General features: G+C 36.3%; 1 protein-coding gene across 2 annotated transcripts in view; it reads right to left on the bottom strand.

Moving 5' to 3' along the window:
* Positions 1-21,573, bottom strand: part of IRAK1BP1 (interleukin 1 receptor associated kinase 1 binding protein 1) — a 36,999-nt gene that overhangs the window by 13,164 nt on the left and 2,262 nt on the right. The window contains exon 2 of one of the 2 annotated variants that reach the window (XM_004470799.4): positions 14,784-14,849. The exons of the other annotated variant lie outside the window; for it this stretch is intronic. Within the exon in view, the coding sequence (XP_004470856.1) occupies positions 14,784-14,849 (66 nt within the window). The remainder of the gene's footprint in view (positions 1-14,783; positions 14,850-21,573) is intronic. 2 annotated transcript variants of the gene reach the window in all.

Below are 21,573 nucleotides of genomic sequence, written 5' to 3'. Positions count from 1 at the left end.
CAACTAAGAGAATGAAATATCTAGGAATAAATCTAAGGACCTAAAGAACTTGTACATAGAAAACTATAAGACATTGCTAAAAGAAATCAAAGAAGACCAAAATAAATGGTAAGACATTCTGTGTTCATGGATTATAAAACAAAATATTGTAAAGATGTCAATTCATCCAAAAGTGATTTATAGATTGAACAAAATCCCAATCAAAATCCCAAATGCCTTCTTTGCAAAAGTGGAAAAGCCAATCCTTAAATTTATATGGAAGTGTAAAGGGTCCCAAAAAGCCACAGCCACCTTGAAAAAGAAGAACAAAATTCGAGGACTCACACATCCAGATCTTAAAATTATTAAAAAGCCATAGCAATCAAAACAGCATGGTACTGGTATAAAGATAGACCAATGCAATTGAGTTGAGAACTCAAAAATAAACCCTTACATCTACAGTCAAGTGATTTTTGACCATGTTGTCAAACCTACACAACTGGGTCAGAACAGTCTATTCAACAAATGGTGCTCGGAAAACTGGGTATCCATATCCCAAAAAAAAAAAAAAAAAGAAAAAGAAAAAAAAGAAAAGGAACCCTTATCTCATATCTTATACAAAAATTAACTCAAAATAGACCAAGGACCTAAATATAAAAAAGCTAGAACCATAAAATTCTACAAGAAAATGAAGGGAAGCATATTGAAGATCTTGCGATAGGATATGGTTTCCTAAACCTTACACCCAAAGCACAAGCAATGAAAGAAAAAAAAAATAGATAAATGGGACCTCCTAAAAATTAAAAGCTTTTGTTCTTCAAATGATTTTGTTAAGAAGATAAAAAGGCAGCCTTCTCAATGGGAGAAAAATTTCAGCAATCATATATCCGATAAGAGTTTGCTTTCCATGTTACATAAAGAGATCATACTACTCAATGATAAAAAGGCAAGCAATCCAATTTAAAAATGGACAAAAGACTTGGACATTTTTCCAAACAAATAGCCAAAAAGCACATGGAAAGATGTTCAACATCGGGTAGCTATTAGGGAAATGCAAATCAAAACTATAATGAGATATTATTTCATGCCTTATGGAATGGTAATTATTAAAAAAACAGAAAACTACAAGTGCTAAAAAAGATGCGGAGAAATTGGAACACTCTTTTGTTCATGGGAATGTAAAATGGCGCAGTCTCCATGGAGGACAGTTTGGCAATTCCTTAGGAAACTAAATATAGAACTGCCATTTGATCTTGCAATCCCACTACTAGGAATATATTCAGCAGAAGTGAAAGCAAGGACATGAACAGACATTTGCACACAGATGTTCACAGTGGCACTATTCACAATTGCTTAAAGATCTAAACAACCTAAGTGTCCATCTATTGATGAATGGATAAACAAAATGCAGAGTGTGTTTATATGTGTGTGTGTGTGTGTGTATATATATAATGGAATACTATTCAGCTGTAAGAAAAAATGAAGTCAGGATGCATATGACAAGGATAAGCCTTGAGGACATTACATTGAGTGAAATAAGCAAGACATGAAAAGACAAATATTGTATGGTCCCACTAATATGAACTAAATGCAATGAGTAAACTCATGGAGTTAAGTTCTAGAGTATACATTACTACAGGATAAAATTTGGGTTGAGAAGGCAAGCTGATGCTGAATGTATGTAGAATGTTTAGTAAGGAAGACTGTAAATGTGGAAAAAGGGATAGAGTTGAATGTAACACATTATACTGTGCATAATGGGGTAGCTTAGGAAGGTTAATGTCAGTTGAAACAAAGAGGACAATCTAGGGATTGTATAACATTGATTTTGGTGGTAGATAATGGTTGTGGTTAATAGTACAAGAATGTTTCTCTATTACAAGTGGTTAAGAATGTGGAGATAAATGGACAATACAACTACTGTAATGTCTAGGCTATAGTTAACAGTAATAATGTAATATTTTTACAACAATGGCCAAGAAGGTACCATATAAATGCTAAGGGTCACTAATGGATGTTTATAAGAGGGTATGGGATTTTTCCTTTTGGAGTAATGAAAAAGTTCTGAAATGAACTCAGCTGATGACAGCACAACTCTGTGATAAAACTGAGAACCAATGAGAGTACAATCTGGATGGATTGTAAAGGCAGGGGACTGTGAAACAGTGAACCCTATGGTGAATGAAAGACAGAGTTAATGAGAGAGAACATTCTCTCATTAACTATAAAAATTACATAATACTAATACATGGTGTTAATAATAAGGCAGTTTGTGGAAAAAATACACCAAATATAAGCTCTGGACTATAGCTAGCTGTACTATGACAGTGTTCTTTAATCAATTGTAACATATCACAACATTGTAAGGTGTTTGGTGGTGGGACAATGTACGGAAATCCTGTATGGTATGCATGATTGTTTTGTAAACTCACAACTTCTGGGAAAAAAAAAATAGACCACCCCCCAAAAACCCCATAAAACAAAACAACACCCCCAAAACCAGTATGGTACTGGTACAAGGACAGATAAATAGATTAATAGAATTGAACTACTGAACTGAGAGTCCAGAAATCAAATAGCCAACTGATTTTTGTCTAGGGTGATAAGTCTATACAATGGGGAAAAGAAAAGTCTCTTCAACATATGCTGGGAAAACTGAATGCCCATGTGCATAAGGATGGTGGACCCCTATCTTATACCATATACAAAATCAACATAAATGGACTGTAGCTCTGAAGATGAGAAACAGAACTATCAAACTCCTAGAAGAAAACATAGGAACACATGTTCAGGATCTTATATCACGTAATGGTTTCTTAGACTTACACACAAAGCACAAACAACAAAAGAAAAAATAGATAAATGGGACCTTATCTAAATAAAAACTTACATGCTTCAAAAGACTTTATAATGAAAGTAAAAAGACAACTTACTCAATGGGAGAAAAAATTTGGAAACTACACACCCAATGAAGGTCTACTATCCAGAATATATTAAAAAATCCTTCAAATTAACATTAAAAAAACAAAGAACCCATTGAAAATATGGGCAAAAAACCTGAATAGACATTACCCCAAAGAGAATATACAAATGTCCCAAAAGCACATAGAAAGATACTCAACATTACTAGCTCTTAGGGAGATGCAAATCAAAACCACAATGATATACCATTTCACACCCACTAGAATGGTTACTATTCTAAAGCCAGAAAATTACAAGTGTTACAGAGGATGTGGATAAATAGATCACTCATTCATTGTTGGTGGGAATGTAAAATGTACAACTGCTGTTGGAAGACAGTTTGGTAGTTCCTCAGAATGTTAAATAAACAATTACCATATGAACCAACAATCTCACTTCTAGATGTACACCCAAAAGACTCGAAAGCTGGGACTTGGACTGATATTTGCAAACTGATGTTCATAGCAGCATTATTCACAACTTTCAAAAGATGGAAGCAACCCAAATGTCCATTAACCAATGAATGAATCAATAAAGTGTGGTAAATACATAAAATGGAACATTATTCAGCAGGAAAAGGAATGAAATACTGATACATGTGACAACATGGGTGAGCTTGAAGACATCATGTTGAGTGAAATAAGCCAGACACAAAAGGACAAATATTGTATCACCTCACTGATATAAAATAGTGAAACTCAAAGAGTCAGAATCTAGAATATATGTTACCATGGGCTGTGGTGGGGTTAGTAATTAGGGAGTTCATGCTTATGGGTACAGAATTTCCAATTAAATGTTGGAAAAGTTTGGGTAATGGATGGTGGTGATGGTAACAGAACATTGTTAACTAAAAGCACTGTATTATATACGTTCATGTGGTTAAAAGTTAAAATATTAGGTTGTATATATGTTACTAGAGTAAAAATAAAACAATGAAAGAATAAGACTGAACAACACAGTGAGCCCTATTTTAAAGGATGGACTATTCATTAATGGTACAATCATAAAAATGTTCTTTCATTAATTTTAACAAATGAACCACACTAATGCAAGGTGTTAATCATAGGGTGGTATATGGGAACTCTGTATTTTCTGCATGATTTTTCTGAAATCTACAACTTCTCTAATAATAATTTTTATTTTTTAAATTTTAATTTTTAAAGAAACTTTAGAGTTCATAAAAGTTATGTAAAAAATATAGGGGATTCCCATAGACCCCAACTGCTCCCCCTTCCACACTTTCCCATATGAACAATAACCTTCTTCATTAGTGTGGTACATTTGCTAAAATTGATGAACACGTATTGAAGAATTGCTACTATCCATGGATTATAGTTTACATTATAGTTTACCCTTTGTCCTGCACAATTTTGTAGGTTATGACAAAATATATAATGGCCTGTATCTGTCATTGCAATGTCATGTAGGACAATTCCAATGTTCTGAAAATGTTCCTGTATTACACCTTTTCTTCCCTCTCCCTCCCCTCAGAACCTCTGGTGGCCACTGCCTTTACAGCAATGATAAAAGTTCTTCCAATGCCAGAATAACAATAAATCTATAATAGAATAATAAGAAGCCTATTTTAGCCCATTGTTCATTCCCCTATCTTGAGGATTTGGGGATGGTGACACCTACTCTGTTTCTAATTGAGAGGGGGTCTAGGTCCCACGGGTTAGATGGATGAAACTATCTTTTTTTTTTTTTAAATTATTTATTTACTTTTTAAATTACATTAAAAAAAATATATGAGGTCCCATTCAACCCCACCGCCCCCGCCCCCCACTCCCCCCACAGCAACACTCTCTCCCATCATCATGACACATCCATTGCACCTGGTAAGTTCATCTCTGAGCATCACTGCACCCCATAGTCAATGGTCCACATCATAGCCCAGACTCTCTCACGTTCCATCCAGTGGGCCCTGGGAGGATCTACAGTGTCCCGTAATTGTCCGTGAAGCACTATCCAGGACAACTGCACGTCCCGAAAACGCCTCCACATCTCATCTCTTCCTCCCGTTCCCCACACCCAGCAGCCCCCATGGCTACCGTTCCCACACCCATTCCACATTTTCTCTGTGGACATTGGATTGGTTGTGTCCATTGCACACCTATGTCAAGTGAGGGCTTAGATTCCACATGGGTATTGGATGCACTCTTCCCGCTTCTAGCTGTAGACACTCTAGGCTCCATGTTGTGGTGGTTGACCTTCTTCAACTCCATGTTAGCTGAGTGGAGTAAGTCCAATAAGTCAAAGTGTAGGAGCTGAAGTCTGTTGAGGCTCTGGGCCTGGGTGTCATATTATCAGTCCAGAGATTCAAATCCCCTACATATATCTTAAACCCAGCACCAACTACAATTCCAATAAAGTAGCATGCAAGTCTTGTGAAAAGAGATCCCCTCTGAGTCCAATTCCATCACGCAGAAACAACAGCTCCAAAGAAGGGCCATCTGTCATGGCAGTGAACCCCTTCTGCCATGACCATAGAACCCGTGGGTCTCTTTATCCCTCAAAAGAACCAATACCTGGGGTTGTATCTACCTTATCTGTCTCTTAGACTCTGTTCAGTTGTACATAGGGGTATTCCTTCTGACAACCTCCAGACTCTTTTTTAGAGACTCACAGCCTTATAATCTCATTTCTCCTTTCCATTTCCCCCTTACATTAGGTCAAACAGCATTTTGAAGTCATGTTATTATATGTAGACAGGTATATTCTGCTGTTCCGCATTGAATCTTTAATTCAAGGTCATTTTCTAGTTGCTTCTTCAGCTGGTATGTGGTAGTGATCCCTCGGTGCCAGGGAGGCTCATCCCCGGGTGTCGTGTCCCACACTGGGGGGAATGCATCACATCTACACGCTGAGTTTGGCTGTGAGAGTGGCCACATTTGAGTAACATGAAGGCTGTCAGGAGGAAACCCCCAGGCACAATGCTACTCTAGGCCTTGTTCTTATTGCAGGTGTATAGGCTCAAAAGTGTAGCCATTAGTAGGATGAAACTATCTTGTTTGCAGTTGCAGACACTCTCTGTTCCTTGGGATAGGCAATGTCCCTCATCTTCTCCATGTTAATTGTCCTAGGTGAGTCCAATGAACTGGAAAGTAGGTGTTGCAACTCTGCTGAGATTCAGAACTCAACTGGCACATGAACAGACCAAAGATTTAAGTCTCTGGGATATATATTTAACTAGTGCTAATTATAGATTCAAAAAAAAGGGACAGAGGAGCCATGTGTAGGAAAACTACAAATGAGTCTAAGTCTGTTACACTGTGGAGCAAAAATTCCAGAGTAAGGTCCACTGACAGGGTGCCGAATTCCTGAGCTTGTCTGTCCTACTTATATTGTCTTTATGTCTCTAGAGCCTTCTGTTTAAGGCACTGTTTACTCTGGCAGTCAAGGAGATCCTGCTGAGATGTGCATAAGTGTAATTTCTGGAATGACCTCCTGACTCACTTTGAAATCTCTTAGCCATAAAAACTCACTTGTATTTAATATTTCCCTCTTTTGGTCAAGGTTCTAATAATAAATTTTTAAAAGAAGCAAATGAAAGCAATAACAATTAAGCCTTTAATCACAGAAAGTGTCAGTTCTCCCTATTTCATTTTCCCCCATGGAATAGTGTCAGGAGACAAGGGTCAGATATATCAGCATAGATTTGAGAGCTGTTTCACTGCTGAGAGAGAGCCCTGAACAAAGGGTTCATGCTGTTTTATAGATCCAGAGACTGGAAGGGAGAGGGGAAGGGAGGAAGAAGAGTGGAGGAGGAGTTGAAAAATACTGAATACTGAGTCAAAGTGAAGAAGAGTATTTTTAACTTCTTCCTCTCCTCCCTGAATAAGGAGGTCTTAGCAGAGGTGCTTAGCGAAGGAATACAGATATGCATAAGAGCTTCATTGGCCAGGGAGATGTGAATCCTTGACTGAAACGTGCTTCAAAGACTGTAATGCTTTGGCTGTACACCCTGCCTGATGTGAGGAGGGCAGCTTTCCCCCACAAGGCCTGTCAGGTAAAGCCTTTGTAATTGCCTATTTACAACTGCCTTTCAGGCCTGAAAGGTCACACGAGTTTAGGGCCAGGAGCTGGACTCCTCATGGATATTTTTGTAGTCCTGTATTTCCAGTTTTGTTGTAGGCCATATTTAAGTGGCTTGAAACTGAATTTTGGGGTTAAGATATGTTAGGCAGTACTGAACAAGCACACAGTTTTGGTTTAATTATTTCTCTCTAATGAGGTAAGACCCGTCTGTATACTCCACCCTCATCCCCTCAGAAATCTGGTCTGGCTGGTCAGAACAGGCACTATTCCCACCTCTGTATGAACTCTGAGCAGTCTTCCTTCTATTCTGTTTGGCTGGTTCCTTTTCTACCCTCAGGTCATTTCCTCACAGGCTGGTTAGTATTCAGCTCAGTACTTGACTGGGACCTTCTGTGGTTCTCTAAAGATCTCTGTCTGTGCGAGAAAGTTCTCTCTTTGGTTCTCTCTGCCTCAAAGTCTTGCTATCTTAGTCTCTATGACAGTTTGAATTCTTTGAATCCCAGAAAAGACTGTTCTTGAACTAATCCATTCCTGTGGGTGTAGGGCCCTTTGATTGCATTAAATTCAGTTAAGAGCCCTTTAATTAGGCTACTTGATTAGATTGCTTTAGGGCTATTGATTGGACTACATAAGTGAGGCATACAGGTTAGGTCTCCACCATCTTGGTGGTCTTATATAAACGTGGAACACACAGAGAGCAAGATACACAGAGAAAGAGAGTTCTATAATTTTGATGCATCCAGGTGAGAGAGAGGACTCCAGGTTCAACTCTAGCTGCAGAAAGACAGAGAAGTCCCAAGGAGGCCCAGGGACAGATGCCTAATCACCTATAGCTGAGCTCAAGGAGAAAGCAAAGACAGGCAGACCTGCCATCTTGCCTCACCATGTGGTAGGACTCAGGACCTGCTGGCAGCCAATATTTGGTAAGAAAGCATCTCTGATTATGCCTTGTTTTGGACATTTTTTGCAGCCTCAGAAATATAAGCTTTTATTCCAAATAAATCCCTTTGTAAAAGCCAACTCATTTCTGGTATTTTTGCCTCAGCAGCCTCTGGCAAACTTATTAATAAGGTTCTGTTTCTTAAGCATCACTGTGCTTCACTGTGTGATGCCCTCATTGTGTGATGTGAAGGCTACTGTTTTATTTATTTTTTCCAAATTTTGTTTTTTTCAGGTGGGAAGAGTCCCTATTATTCTATCTTGATCAGTAGCAGCAGAAGTCTTGCCCGTGTTTTTAAAGAGAGGTCTGACAGGTTTTTTTCCCTTTATGTCAATGACATTGCATGGGCTAAATATGCGTGTCGGTGGCTCCCCCACTCTACACTTGGTTACTAGTTTTTAAACCACCAGGTAGCTTCCAATTTAGTATTTCCTTCCTTATTGAACCTTAAAGTTCCAACAATCCTACAGGTTACCTCCAGTAAGAACTACAGAAAATATTGGTAACTTTCCCAAAATGCATCATCTGACCTTTCCATACTTTCATGGATTTGCATAACTTACCCATAAAAGAAATTCTCTTCTCTTTTGCTTCTATATTTCATCTCTTACCAACTCCTGAAATGGCTCAGGTATAGAGAGCTAGAAATATGGAGGCTTTTCCTCATAGACCCATTTGATTCCTGGGATTTAGGACACATCACTCATGTTTTCTACTCACAACCTCATATGTAATGAAACGTGGAAAGATTTACAATGTATTTTAACAATCTGTGGAAGGAAGAAGGGGTCTAAATTTGAGAGCTCAGAGGGTACCTATGCAAACAGAGTATAGTGACTGAGCAGAAGATTCTAAATATCAATAAAAGCAAGTCCTTATACTTATTAGTGTACTTGAAAGCAATTAAAAAATTAATCTAACATAAAATAAAACTGACAAGTTTCCACTAATAAGCACTAGTAAACTATTCACATTCCATTTTTAATCCATATATGAGAAATCAAAGAACTGAATGTTCACAAGGAAGAACTGGACTAAGTGATAGCTGTTTCTGAAAAATAAGGTAAAAGTTTTATTTGAATTCTTACTTCAATTTGGGCTAAAAAAGTCATGAATTTCCTCATAAATTCTAAAATTTGACATAGATACCTTTTGTTTTTCTTCACTAGTACTGACACTTATATGTTCTATGTATACTACTTCCAACTTCTTCCAATCAAGAATACTTGATGATCTAAAGATATAGTAAATAGTAAGTCTAAATATTTGTTATGAGTCTATAAAAGCAGTAACTCTATGATTCAGTATGTCATGGTGCCAATGAAACCAAGATTCCAAATCTAATCCCTGAATTCCCTGATTTGGCAGAGAATGCTAATTTACAAACCAATATCCATTTCCCACTTTATTCTTTAAAGACAGATCTCCCAAGATTTAACTGGGCATTGGAAATACATTTCCAAATATTCTTTGCAGGTCTCACTGTTAAAGGACAGACAATTCCTATCTTGCTTAAGACACTGTGTTTTTGGGCCTCTGTGTTACAGCAGTTTAGATTCCCTAATTCAAGTGTTTATCATTATATTATATTGTTAACTCTATATTTCAGGTATAATCTGACATAACGGACATAATGTGTTTAAAAATATTTTTGCATTGAATTTTAATTTTCTTAAAATTCACTCTAAAATGGGACTGTTCCTGCTTTTATCACAATTTTTAAAAACTTCACTAACCAATTTTACACTCTAACATGGTATTTATTTTTCCTAAGCGTTTCCCCTGATTGTAGATCCTCAATCCTAGCACAGTCTTAAGACAGAGCATAAGAGATAAATAACTTAAAGGGTAGGCCTATTTAATAGGATTTAAAATATCAGCTAATTTAGAAAGGTTAAAATAAAGAGCAAATGTAACCTATACAACTTTAAAATTATCGTTTGACTCTCATAATCAAATCTCTTAAAAATCATCTGCCTTTAAGCACTGTCTAACTATGAATGTCAAACAGATAGTAGAAACTCTTTTTTCAATAGCTCTTCAAAATGGAGCTATCACTAGATTGTACACAGGATTATTCCCATTCTTACAATCTTAAAAAAGAGGAAGGAAAATTTATCTAAAAGCGGAAGGAAAAGAAGTCCTTTTTAAAAACTGGTTTCTTCTCTAGGTAGGCTTCCAAGAAAATTAATATAAATATACCCACTTTCATATAAAACATGCCGAATCTTTTCTATGTATCCCTGATATTTTTCTTTGCTAAAAAAAATAGTATATGGAAGGAAGTTTGTGAAAACTAAAGAGGTGGCAAGAAAGAAGCTAATTCTTTCTTCCTTAATATTACATTCTGCAAGTTATTTAAAGCAAATCTACTTCCACAGAACCAGGTTTAATATGCAGCATTTGCTTGCGCTTTTTCTAGAAAGAACAAGAAAAGTTGCCTGTTGAGATCAGCTCAGTAGCTGTCCAAACAAGATTTCCTCTGTCCTGCATCCTTTTATATCATTTCCAAGACTTAAAAAGACAACAGATATAGCTTTTAGAAGTACATATAGGGAAGTGGACTTGGCTCAATGGATAGAGCATCCGCCTACCACATGGGAGGTCCGCGGTTCAAACCCAGGTCTTCCTTGACCTGTGTGGAGCTGGCCCATGCTCAGTGCTGATGCATGCAAGGAGTGCCGTGCCACCCAGGGGTGTCCCCTGTGTAGGGGAGCCCACGCGCAAGGAGTGTGCCCCGTAAGGAGAGCCACCCAGCATGACAGAAAGTCCAACTTGCCCAGGAGTGGCGCCGCACAAATGGAGAACTGATGCAGCAAGATGACGCAAGAAAAAGAGACACAAATTCGCAGGCTGTTGACAAGAATAGAAGCAGACACAAAAGAACACACAGCAAATGGATACAGAGAGCAGACAACTTGGTGGGGGGGTGAGGGAAGGGGAGAGAGAAAAAAAATCTTAAAAAAAAAAAGGAAGTATAATAGTATTGATAACAGAACTTTGTCCTCTTCCCAAACCATGGGAAAACTAGTTAGGAGTATCTGTGTGCAAACTACTCAAAAGAAGTAAATTTGATGGGAAAAAGTAGTATTCTGCCTTTCGTTAACAGTTTAAGAATTTCTATTCTAAGCTTATTAATGTCCTGGGCTTCTGCTTTATAATTCAGAAATCTGTTATGTAATTAATACATAGCTAGACAGAGATCTAAGTTAATGAGGTAGAATTACTTTATTGAGAAATAGATGTTGCATCATAATTTTTAAAGGGAGGTACGCAGGATAAAAGTCTTTTAATCTAACACATTGAGGGTAAGTTCATATAGCATATTCAAAGTTCTTGGTAAATATTTCATCAAGGTAAACTATTGTGATTACAAATGTATACATGTAAAACGAATATACATACAAATATATAGATGTACACATTACCTTGTACTAGCTATATTACATTAAAAAAATACAGTACTCAAAGTTATCATGTAAATGCTTCACATCTTTTCAGTCAAGGAGAATCACCTTCTGTTCAGAAATTTCAGAACCAAACTGATTTCCCAAATAGGTGAGATTTTAAGTGTTTTAAATGAATTTATCTCAGGGTAAATAAAATCCCAGCTTACAAAAAAATCCTGCAAATGAGATTTATGAATTACTGCTAATCTCTTAATTACCATTAAGAATTAGACCAGAAAGTTGTGGTTCCAACTTTCAAATAAGGCAAAATGGAAAAAACTGGACAAACTACAATCTAGTGGTTTGGATACCTTTCCATTCTAGGCAAGATTCCAAAACAGATTGTTTTAAAAATTAGTTGTTAAAAACTGAGGAAATAGCAAAAGGTATTTATAAGAAAGGAAGGAACTATAACTTAGGCCCAATCGGACTCAGTTTGCACCCTTTTCTTGCCATAGGCTTCAAGGGCTTTGGGTGCTTTCTTTTCTCTTTGGTAGTGCCACAACCTCTTATTTTCTTCCCTTATAAGTATCCCTAGCTTCCTTTTTTCCTAGCTGTCTTTGAAGAAAAATACACAAGCTTTCTCTTTTTAAGGGTCTTCCAGGAAGAAATTCAGAAAATAATAAAAATAAGAACATAAGAATTTAACATTAAGAACTTATAGGGGGAAGCAGTTGTGGCTCAACTAATAGAGGATCCGCCTACCATATGGAGGGTCCAGGGTTCTATACCCAGGGCCTCCTGACCCACGTGGTGAGCTGGCCCATGAGCAGTGCTGCTGCACACAAGGAGTGCCGTGCCATGCAGGGGTGTCCCGGTGTAAGGGAGCCCCACACACAAGGAGTGCGCCCTGCAAGGAGAGCCGCCCCGCTCAAAAAAAGTGCAGCCCGCCCAGGAGTGGTGCCGCACACACACCGAGAGCTGACATAGCAAGATGATGCAACAACAAAAAAAGTGACAGGTTCCCAGTGCCACGTGACAAGAATGCAAGCGGACACAGAAGAACACACAGTGAATGGACACAGAGAGCAGACAACAAGGGGAAAGGGGGGAGAAATAAATCTTAAAAAAAAAAAGTACTTATAGGGTTCTTGGCATCATATATTGAGTAATTTCTAAGTTTTTTGCTGAGTTAAGTAGAAAACCCATTTGACTTCTAACTCTGCTTTTATTTTTAAGACTGGAGTTCACCAACTCTATACTCTTCTTTTAACCTTTGCCTTCTGAAGCACTGTCAAATGTGTGGTTATAGTACTTTTTCTGTTCAGTGCACATTACTGAATGCTTATTATATGCCAGACTTTTAAAATCCTTCTAACACTGAGATTTTATGACATGAAGACAACATGATGAAGTGGAAAGAATACCAATACAGAAATCACATAGCCAGAGTTTTAATCCAATTCCCCTCACCACACATACAACCACTCACCCATCCTTAAACAAGTCACTTAAAACTTCCTAATCTTCAATACCCTTATCTTTTAAATAAGAGTGGCAGAAGGGCAGGACAGAGGTTAGATAAAGGATTCCTAATGTGTCTTTCAGGGCAAGAATTTCACATATAATGTGAAAAATAACTGTCTACCAAAACTAATTTCATTCCATATATTTATGTGTCTATGAGACTACTGGCATATGTTAGACATATCTGAGTGCTTGCTACATCCATAACCTCAAAGCTCACAATAGACAATGAACTAAGAATAACCTGAGCATATGTTTATTACAATTCAAAGGCAGAATTTCTAAATAAGAACTACTGGAAGAGTGCCACAACATACTTCCAGCTTCTAATCTCTGTAATTAGGATTCCTATCAGAATGCTCTTAATCCTGTTTTGAAAGGTTCTTTTTGGTTCCCACTGCTATAAAATAATGTTTGATAAGTGAATCCATAAAGTCATCATGAATGATTTAAAAATTCCTTGAGAAAGTTAAATTTTAAGTGGAGAAATCACAAAACTATTAAAATAAATTTCAGAGAACTAGAATAGAGTGGAAATGATTCTCTGAAGAAGTAAGAAGCTGGGATTCTAATTTCCATTCTTGTTTTTACTTATGCGACCCTTAAGAAGTCTAGGTCTAAGCAATCTGAGCCTAAGATCACACCCTCAAAAGTAGAGAAATTAAATATTATCTGCCTGAAGACAGGACCAGGTGATTTCTCGAGGTACTTTAAAGACAAGGTTCTCTGACTAGAGAAGTTTAAGATTCTACTCGAACCACACTCTTTGTTTCCTGTGCCAGGGAGCAGCATGGCTTAGACACATACCCTAAAATGTTTGGAATCTGAAACAGATAGTAACCTACCTAACCATAACTAGAACATACTCCAATTTCATGAAATCCTGATGATCATAACATCTTTAAAGATAAGTAAAAAAGGAAAGGCAGTTGTAAGAACTAAGTGTTACCATTAATTGAGTGTACTGCAAATAGTTTTGTTCTTTTTGTGTGAAGATTGAGTAGTTTTTATTTTTAAATAATCCTTAACTTACCATAAGTCAATAAAATTGCATTGTGAAACAAAGGAATACTGAAAAGTGTTTCAATCCTTTATATTACAACTTTATTTACTTTTTAAATGAGGAAAAGAAATTTCTCTTCTGTAGTGTTTTCTGCTCATTAGGAGATAATATTGCTTACATTATAGTCTGGTTACAATTAACTACTCCACCCCTATTTCTGTTTTGTTTCAAAAATAATTTCTCTTAAAAAAAGCTCATTAAATTTATTTTAAATTTTTACATGGGTACATAACACCAAAATTGGTTTTGAGAAAAATAATCTTTTATCAATACTATGAAAAGCATTTCTCCTGTACATTTTTTTCTCTTTATTATTTTAATGTTACATTCAAAAAATATGAGGTCCCCATATACCCCCACCCCCCTCACCCCACTCCTCCGCCTTTAACAATAACCTCCTCCATCATCATGAGACATTCATTGCATTTGGTGAATACATCTCTGAGCACCGCTGCACCTCATGGTCAGTGGTCCACACCATAGCCCTCACTCTCCCACAGTCTACCCAGTGGGCCATGGGAGGACATACAGTGTCCGCTAATGGCCCCTGCAGCACCACCCAGGACAACTCCAACCCCCAAAAACGCCCCCACATCACATCTCTTCCTCCTACTCCCTATACCTAGCAGCCACCATGGCCACTTTCTCCACACCAATGCCACATTTTCTTTGATTAGTAATCACAATAGTTCATGAATAGAATATCAGTAAGTCCACTCTAATCCATTCTCTATTCCTCCATCCTGTGGACCCTAGAATGGCCGTGTCCACTCTACATTTATTTCAAGAGGTCTCCTATACATTCTAGTTTCAAGGATAAAAATAAATACAAATTGTTCCTACAAAGTCATGCTATTTCTGATTATTTGTTAAGATAAACATATACCTCTGCTTCCATGTGATAAGCATTTTCCACTCTTCTAAAATCCTTTGTCACAGTTATATTTTCTGTCTGAAACAGAAAGTAAGAGAGTATGACTATTAAATACAATTACTTTAAAATATAAGTTAGAAACTTGTACTTTTTCAGGTTTCTAAAAAACCTGCAACCTAAATCACAAAGATATAAGGTACGCAGAAAAACTTTTTTGGCTGATGTTTTAAAGCTTTCCTAAAAGTGACATCAAATAAATTTAAAAAGGGAAAAATATTTGATGAGAATTTCTTGTCACTCCCTTTGTAGCAATATTTACATTCTCTTGTAGAGAAAGTATGAACTATATATTAGGAATTATTTATATAAAAAGCATTCTGAAAGTTATGATTATTAGATTTTAAAAGATATGTTTAACTTACAAATCAATTAATACAAATTTATTGAATACCTAAACTTTGAATAACTTAACAATTTGGGGTTACACAAATTTTTGAGTCTTAATTTCCATATTAATAAAAGTAGGTTAATACCAGGTATACCACATTGAACTATTTTGAGGTTTTAATGAAAAATTATATATAATGTGGCATGGAGAAGGCACGCTGTAAAAGCAGATGCTATCCTATTATGATATAAATGTTTCCTGAAATACTGGCCTGGGGCAGTTAAAACATTTTTTTTTTAATCATTAATGCTTTTTGATTCTTTGGGCAAATATAGCACATAATTCTGAAAAAGTTAAATTTCTTTTTAATTTTCAAAAGCATTTTTAAGCTTAGTGAAATGAAATCTTCACCTACTCTCATCCTCGTTACAGGTAGAACTTATACTCTGTAATTTTTTGTATCTTTCGAAACATATGCTAACTAAATATATAATGATTATTATCCCCGGTAAGGATTTAATTATAAATTACTTAGTAGGGAATATAACTGTATTTGAATTTTAAGATATAAACTAATTCCAAGCAATTTATGTTACTAGAAAAATTCCTAAACGTTGTAATCTGAGATTTTGAATTCAAGTTCTAATTACAGCTTTGATGTCTGTCACTCCCATGAAATATTAATGCAAATTTTTATTATAAAGGCAATATCTGCTTGTTATAGAAAATTTAGGATACAGATAAATAAAACATTACTGTATATATTGCTTTTTCACTTGATTATCATGAAACTATCATTATTTTACTTGATTATTGTGAAACATTTTTGTCATTCATCATTTTTTAATTACATGTAAACATGTCCTTCTTCCATTACAGATGTTGCTTTTTTAGTTCATTTTTTCCCCTACTTCATTTAGTAAAGATAAATATTTTGATTGAAAAATGAGAAGAGAAATAATTTTAGGAAAGGTAAATGTAAACAAAAGTATCTTTCATTGTTACTTTTGTTTTTAACAGCCTGTCTTTATAAAAATAATATATGCTGATTAAAGAAAAGCTATTACTATAGAAAAATAAAGAATGTAATAATGAGTCCAAACCCTAAATTATTAGTAAAATATTTTACTAAGTCATTTGTCAATGAGTATAATCATTTCTAGACTGTATATACGTTTGTGAGTGAAATTATACTTTACATACTGTTCTGTAGCCCACTTTTTTGCATAAAATTTTTATTTTGTAATTATTTTGTATTTATAGAAAAGTTGCCCAGTTAGTATAGAGAGTTCCCATATACTCGTTTCAGATTCCCCTAATGTTATCATCTTATATTACTGTGGTATATTTATCACAACTAAAAAGCCAACATTGGTATATCACCATTAACTAAACTAACTTCATGTGGATTTCACCAATTTTTCCATTATTGGCCTTTTTATATTCTAGGATACAATCCATCATACCACATTGTATTTTAATTCATCCTATCTCCTTAGTCTCCTCTGAACTGTGACAGTTTCTCAGTCTTTTCTTGTTTTTCATGACCTTGAATATTTTGAGGAATCTGGTTAGGTATTTTCTAGAATGTCCTTCAACTTGGGTTTATTTGAGGTTTTTATCATTATCAGCCTGGGGTTATAGGTTTTGAGAAAGAATACCATAGAGGCGAAGGAACTTCTCACATCGAATCAGGAGGTACATGATATCCACATGCTATTACTCAGGGTGACCTCGATCATTTGGTTAAGATAGTGTTTGCCAGGTTTCTTTACTGTAATGTTACTATTATTCCTTTTCCATGCTTTATTCCCTGAAGGCCAGTCACAAAATCCAGCCCACACTCACTCAATAAATATTTTATTATTTATTTTATTGATCAAATTAGCATTCTTTCTCTCTCGATTGCTGCTTCTTCACCAAAGGCAATTCTAGTCTAACTTTAATCTTCTGGACTTCCCATGAACAAAATGAATGAGAGAGCTGATGACCAAATTGTGCCTGCTTCGCTGATCTTTCCTCTGAACCCCTCAGTATAAGCCAAAACTCTGTAAGAGGCTTCTCCCTACTTTCTGAGACATTCCTAAGGTCCCCTTAGATGTATTCTTTTGCTGTATTTATATTAAATAAACCTATTTCATTTCACTATAGATATGTTCCTGGCAGTCTTTGGCTGACAGGCTCCCACAGAAAGTATGAGGATTTTCTGCTCATCTATAGGATAGCGGTTCTCAATCTGGGGGTGGTGGAGATTTTGTGCCCTCCCCCCCAACGAAGGACATTTGGAAACCTTTTGGTTGTTACAGCTTAAGGGGGAAGGAATGCACTACTGCCATATAGTAGATTAGAGAGGGTGATCAAGTGTCCCTGTTGCCTGACTGAGAAGGTTTCCAAAATATGGGACTATGAATTTTAAAATTGGGACAGTCCCATGTAAACTGGGACAAGTTGGTCATCTCACAGGTAGAGGCCAGGAATGCTGCTGAACATCTTACAATGCATAGAACAGTCCTCCACAACAAACAATTATCTGGTCCAAAGTGTTAATAGTGCTGAGACTGAGAAACCCTGCCATACGGGTTACAAACTAAAAAAATTATTGAGAAAAATACCAGCCTAGTCCATTAATGTTCCCCAATTAAGCTTCTATAGCATTTCTAAATACAAAAGGGAGAGTTTTAAAAGACAAAATGGTCAAGGAACAGCCATTTAAATCTTATGAAGCAAGAAAACATTCTCAATATTCATATAAAAATTGTTATCATAGGAATAAACTGACAAGGTAAACATGAAGAACACCATAAAACTTTTCAGAAAAAACTCTGAATAAATGGACTGAGACACAATACTGAGAAGGCAGTAATTTTCCTGAAACTAATGCATAAACAACGCAAAATAGCAACAGCAGTTTTATTAAAAAACACATGCTGGGAAGTGGACTTGGCCCAGTGGATAGGGCATCCGTCTACCACATGGGAGGTCCGCGGCTCAAACCCCTGGCCTCCTTGACCCAGGTGGAGCTGGCCAACGCACAGTGCTGATGCGCGCAAGGAGTGCCGTGCCACGCAGGGGTGTCCCCTGTGTAGGGGAGCCCCATGCGCAAGGAGTGCACCCCATAAGGAGAGCCACCCAGCGTGAAAGAAAGTGCAGCCTGCCCAGGAATGGCGCCGCCCACACGGAGAGCTGACACAACAAGATGACGCAACAAAAAGAAACACAGATTTCCATGCCGCTGACAACAACAGAAGTAGACAAAGACGACGACGACGCAGCAAACAGACACAGAGAAGAGACAACTGGGGCGGGGGGGGGGAGGGGAGAGAAATAAATAAATAAATCTTAAAAAACAAACAAATAAACCAAAAAACACAAAACAATAAAAAAACAAAAAAGTGCTGAATTTTGCTGATTGAATGCCCATTGTGTCACTTAACATGTCCCTCTGTTCCTAGCAGACAGAAAATCTCTTTTTTGTTTTTGTTTCGAGGAGGTACTGGGGATTGAACCCAGGACCTCATACGTGGGAAGCAGGCACTCAACCACTAAGCTACATCTGCTTCTCAATGAGAATAGGGTTTTTCATTTGTTTGTTTTGTTTTGTTTGCAGGAGGTACTGAGGATTGAACCTGGGACCTTATAAATAAGGGAAGAACTTGTCCTACAAATGTTTTACAAAAATATAATGCTTTAAACAGTGTGGTATTCACACAAAACAGACCAAGGATCAAATGAACTAGTTTCTGAAACTGATCCAAGAATATCTGAAGATTGCAAATATGGTACTGGTTACATTTCAAAGGAATAGGCACAACAGGCAATATGGATTTTTTTGTTTTGCTGCTATGAAAATTAGCATCAGAAAGCAAACATCATGTTATTTTTATTATTTTTCACTTTTGACGTAGAATCAGCAGTTTCCATCAAAATCTAGCCAGAGCCCTTCAGTGCCATGATAGACTTTACCAGTCTGTCTACTGTGATGATATGTAGACTTCTGGTCATATTTCTATATTTATTTTTAAATATACTGTGTGGGATATTTAGTGGTGTATGATTCTTTAAGTTTAGATTGATGTTTCTAAAATGGTAGTTATTCACGACTGGATCAAGGCATTAAAAATGTGTCAGATTTATCTTTCACTGAATCCAAGTACTGATGCTATTGTTAAACAACAGTGTGTATAGTGCCTAAAAATTGTATGAAAATCCTTTTAACCATTTTAATCCAGATGTTTAACAAATCAAATCTCTTATTCTAATAAATATACTATCAAGTTAAAAAAAAAAAAAGCCTTTTGCTCCTACTCCCACTGAGCAGTAACTACTTGCCTCAGGGTAAGTCCTGATAGGTCTAAGCCATTTATGATTATTTTACCTGCCATAGGATTAGGTTTAAAGATGGGCAAAAATCCAAGCATAAGCTAATTAGAATATGGCATTTCTGTGGCCCCAAAGACAAGTTCAGGCTGTCCATTCAGAGTGAACTGTAGGATTGAAAATATGTGGTTGAAGGAAATAATGACTATTTTCTTTCTGTTGGGAATATTGAGCCATTTTGGTATCATGTAGTAAAGACACAGGTAAAGCCAAGAGAATTGCATCAAAATAGAGCTTTGATCATATACTCAAAACCCACATTACAACTTGATTGTTCAGTTATAAAAGGTAATAACATATTTTTAAAGGCAGTTTGAGTTAGGTTATTATATAAGCAGTAAAGAAATGAAAGACTGTTCAAAAATGGTCTTGTTAGAGCTACCTGCCTATTTGGGAGAAATGAAAGCTCTTCTCCTTATATCAAAATCAATTCCAAACACAACAAATATTTAAGGGTCCCTAAAGATGCCAGAGAATATTAGTAAATAGTTACATAGCCTCAGGCTTGGGAGAGACCCAATAAGCATTATACCAAAGGCAGAAAACATACCTAAAGGATTAATGAATTTGACTAAATAAAACTTAAAAATTTTTGAATGCTCTATATTGTAAACAAAACTATATGGCAAATAAACTGGAAAACATATATATATACATACATACATATATATATATATATATATATATATATTGCAATATAGGACAGATTGAGGGTTATTGATCATCTTAATTTTTAAAATTCTCATAAATCAAGACAAATTCCCCAACAGAAAAATTGGCAAACCATTATAAACTGGTTCAAAAAAAAATTCAAAAAAAAAGTTTAACTTGAAAAGTAAAACAAACGAACTCAAAAAACCATAAAAAAAAAAACAATATCTTTTTTTTTTTTTTGACTACTGAATTGACAAAGTTGAAAAAAGAAAATAATATCCACTGAGCTAAGGATATATTGCTGGTAAAAGTATAAACGTATTTTTATTTTCATTAAAAAAAAAATTTATAAAAATACGTTTATACTTTTACCAGTATTTTTAGAGCATAATTTTTCTTAAGCCTTAAAAATAGGCTTAACTCAGGAATTAATTTTCAAGGAATATTAAGAACAGGTATAAAGACAAGGACATTCACCCTATCATTTTTAATAAAAAACTGTAACTCATAACTGTATGAACTCAACTGTAACTAGCTCTGTTCCTGTCTCTTAGTTTTAGACCCAGAAACGAGGATTTGAGGTAGTTAATTTTGAAGGTAATCCCAAGAAACGCTCAGAAGGGAGTGGGGAAATGAGGTGGGTAGGACAAGGAAAGCCACTGAACAGTGTGTTGTCCAACAAGTTACCACTGTGAGCAAATGGAACCTAATCTTGCTAAGAAATTCTGGGAAGGAAGGTAGAACATAGGCCTCAGAACTATCCTGCCCAGTGGGTGAGGAGGCTGGGGTCTCTTTCCACTAACTCCACTCAGTCATTAGTTGACCACTTCTGGGATGGAGAAGGGAGTGTTAATTCCCTGACACTACTGGCTGGCCTCACATGCAAGCAGAGTGGACTCTAGCAGTCACGAAAAGCTTTCAGGCAAAGAAGTCACAAGTGTTGGCAGATGGAATTGCACAGAAATATGAGGTGCCAAGGACCTATGAGTGGATTATCAATAACGTCTGCTACATCTCCCTACCTAAAACATCAATCATTCATCATCAAGAGAATAAAGCAGTAACATACTGTACTGGTTAAGAGGATGGGCTTTGAGGTCAAAGATCTTGGTCAGAGTCTAAACCCTGCACTTCCCAGCTATGTGATCTTTGGTTCCAAAAGTTCTCATCTGTAATATAGCTAATAAAAAACCTATCTCATATGGGAGGAGTATTACATTAAATAAGTAATTAATGAGTATTAAATGAGATAACACTTTTAAAGGGCCTAGCAATAATAAGCAATTTTGATCATCAATAATAAACTCCTTAGTGTAGCACACAGGCCCCCCTTCTTGCTCTGCCTCAGGCTTTGTTCTCTCTGTTTTCCATAGATACTCCAGT

Source organism: Dasypus novemcinctus, chromosome 11, assembly GCF_030445035.2.
Source record: "Dasypus novemcinctus isolate mDasNov1 chromosome 11, mDasNov1.1.hap2, whole genome shotgun sequence".
Taxonomy (NCBI): domain Eukaryota; kingdom Metazoa; phylum Chordata; class Mammalia; order Cingulata; family Dasypodidae; genus Dasypus; species Dasypus novemcinctus.
This window is presented reverse-complemented; position numbering and strand designations above follow the sequence as displayed.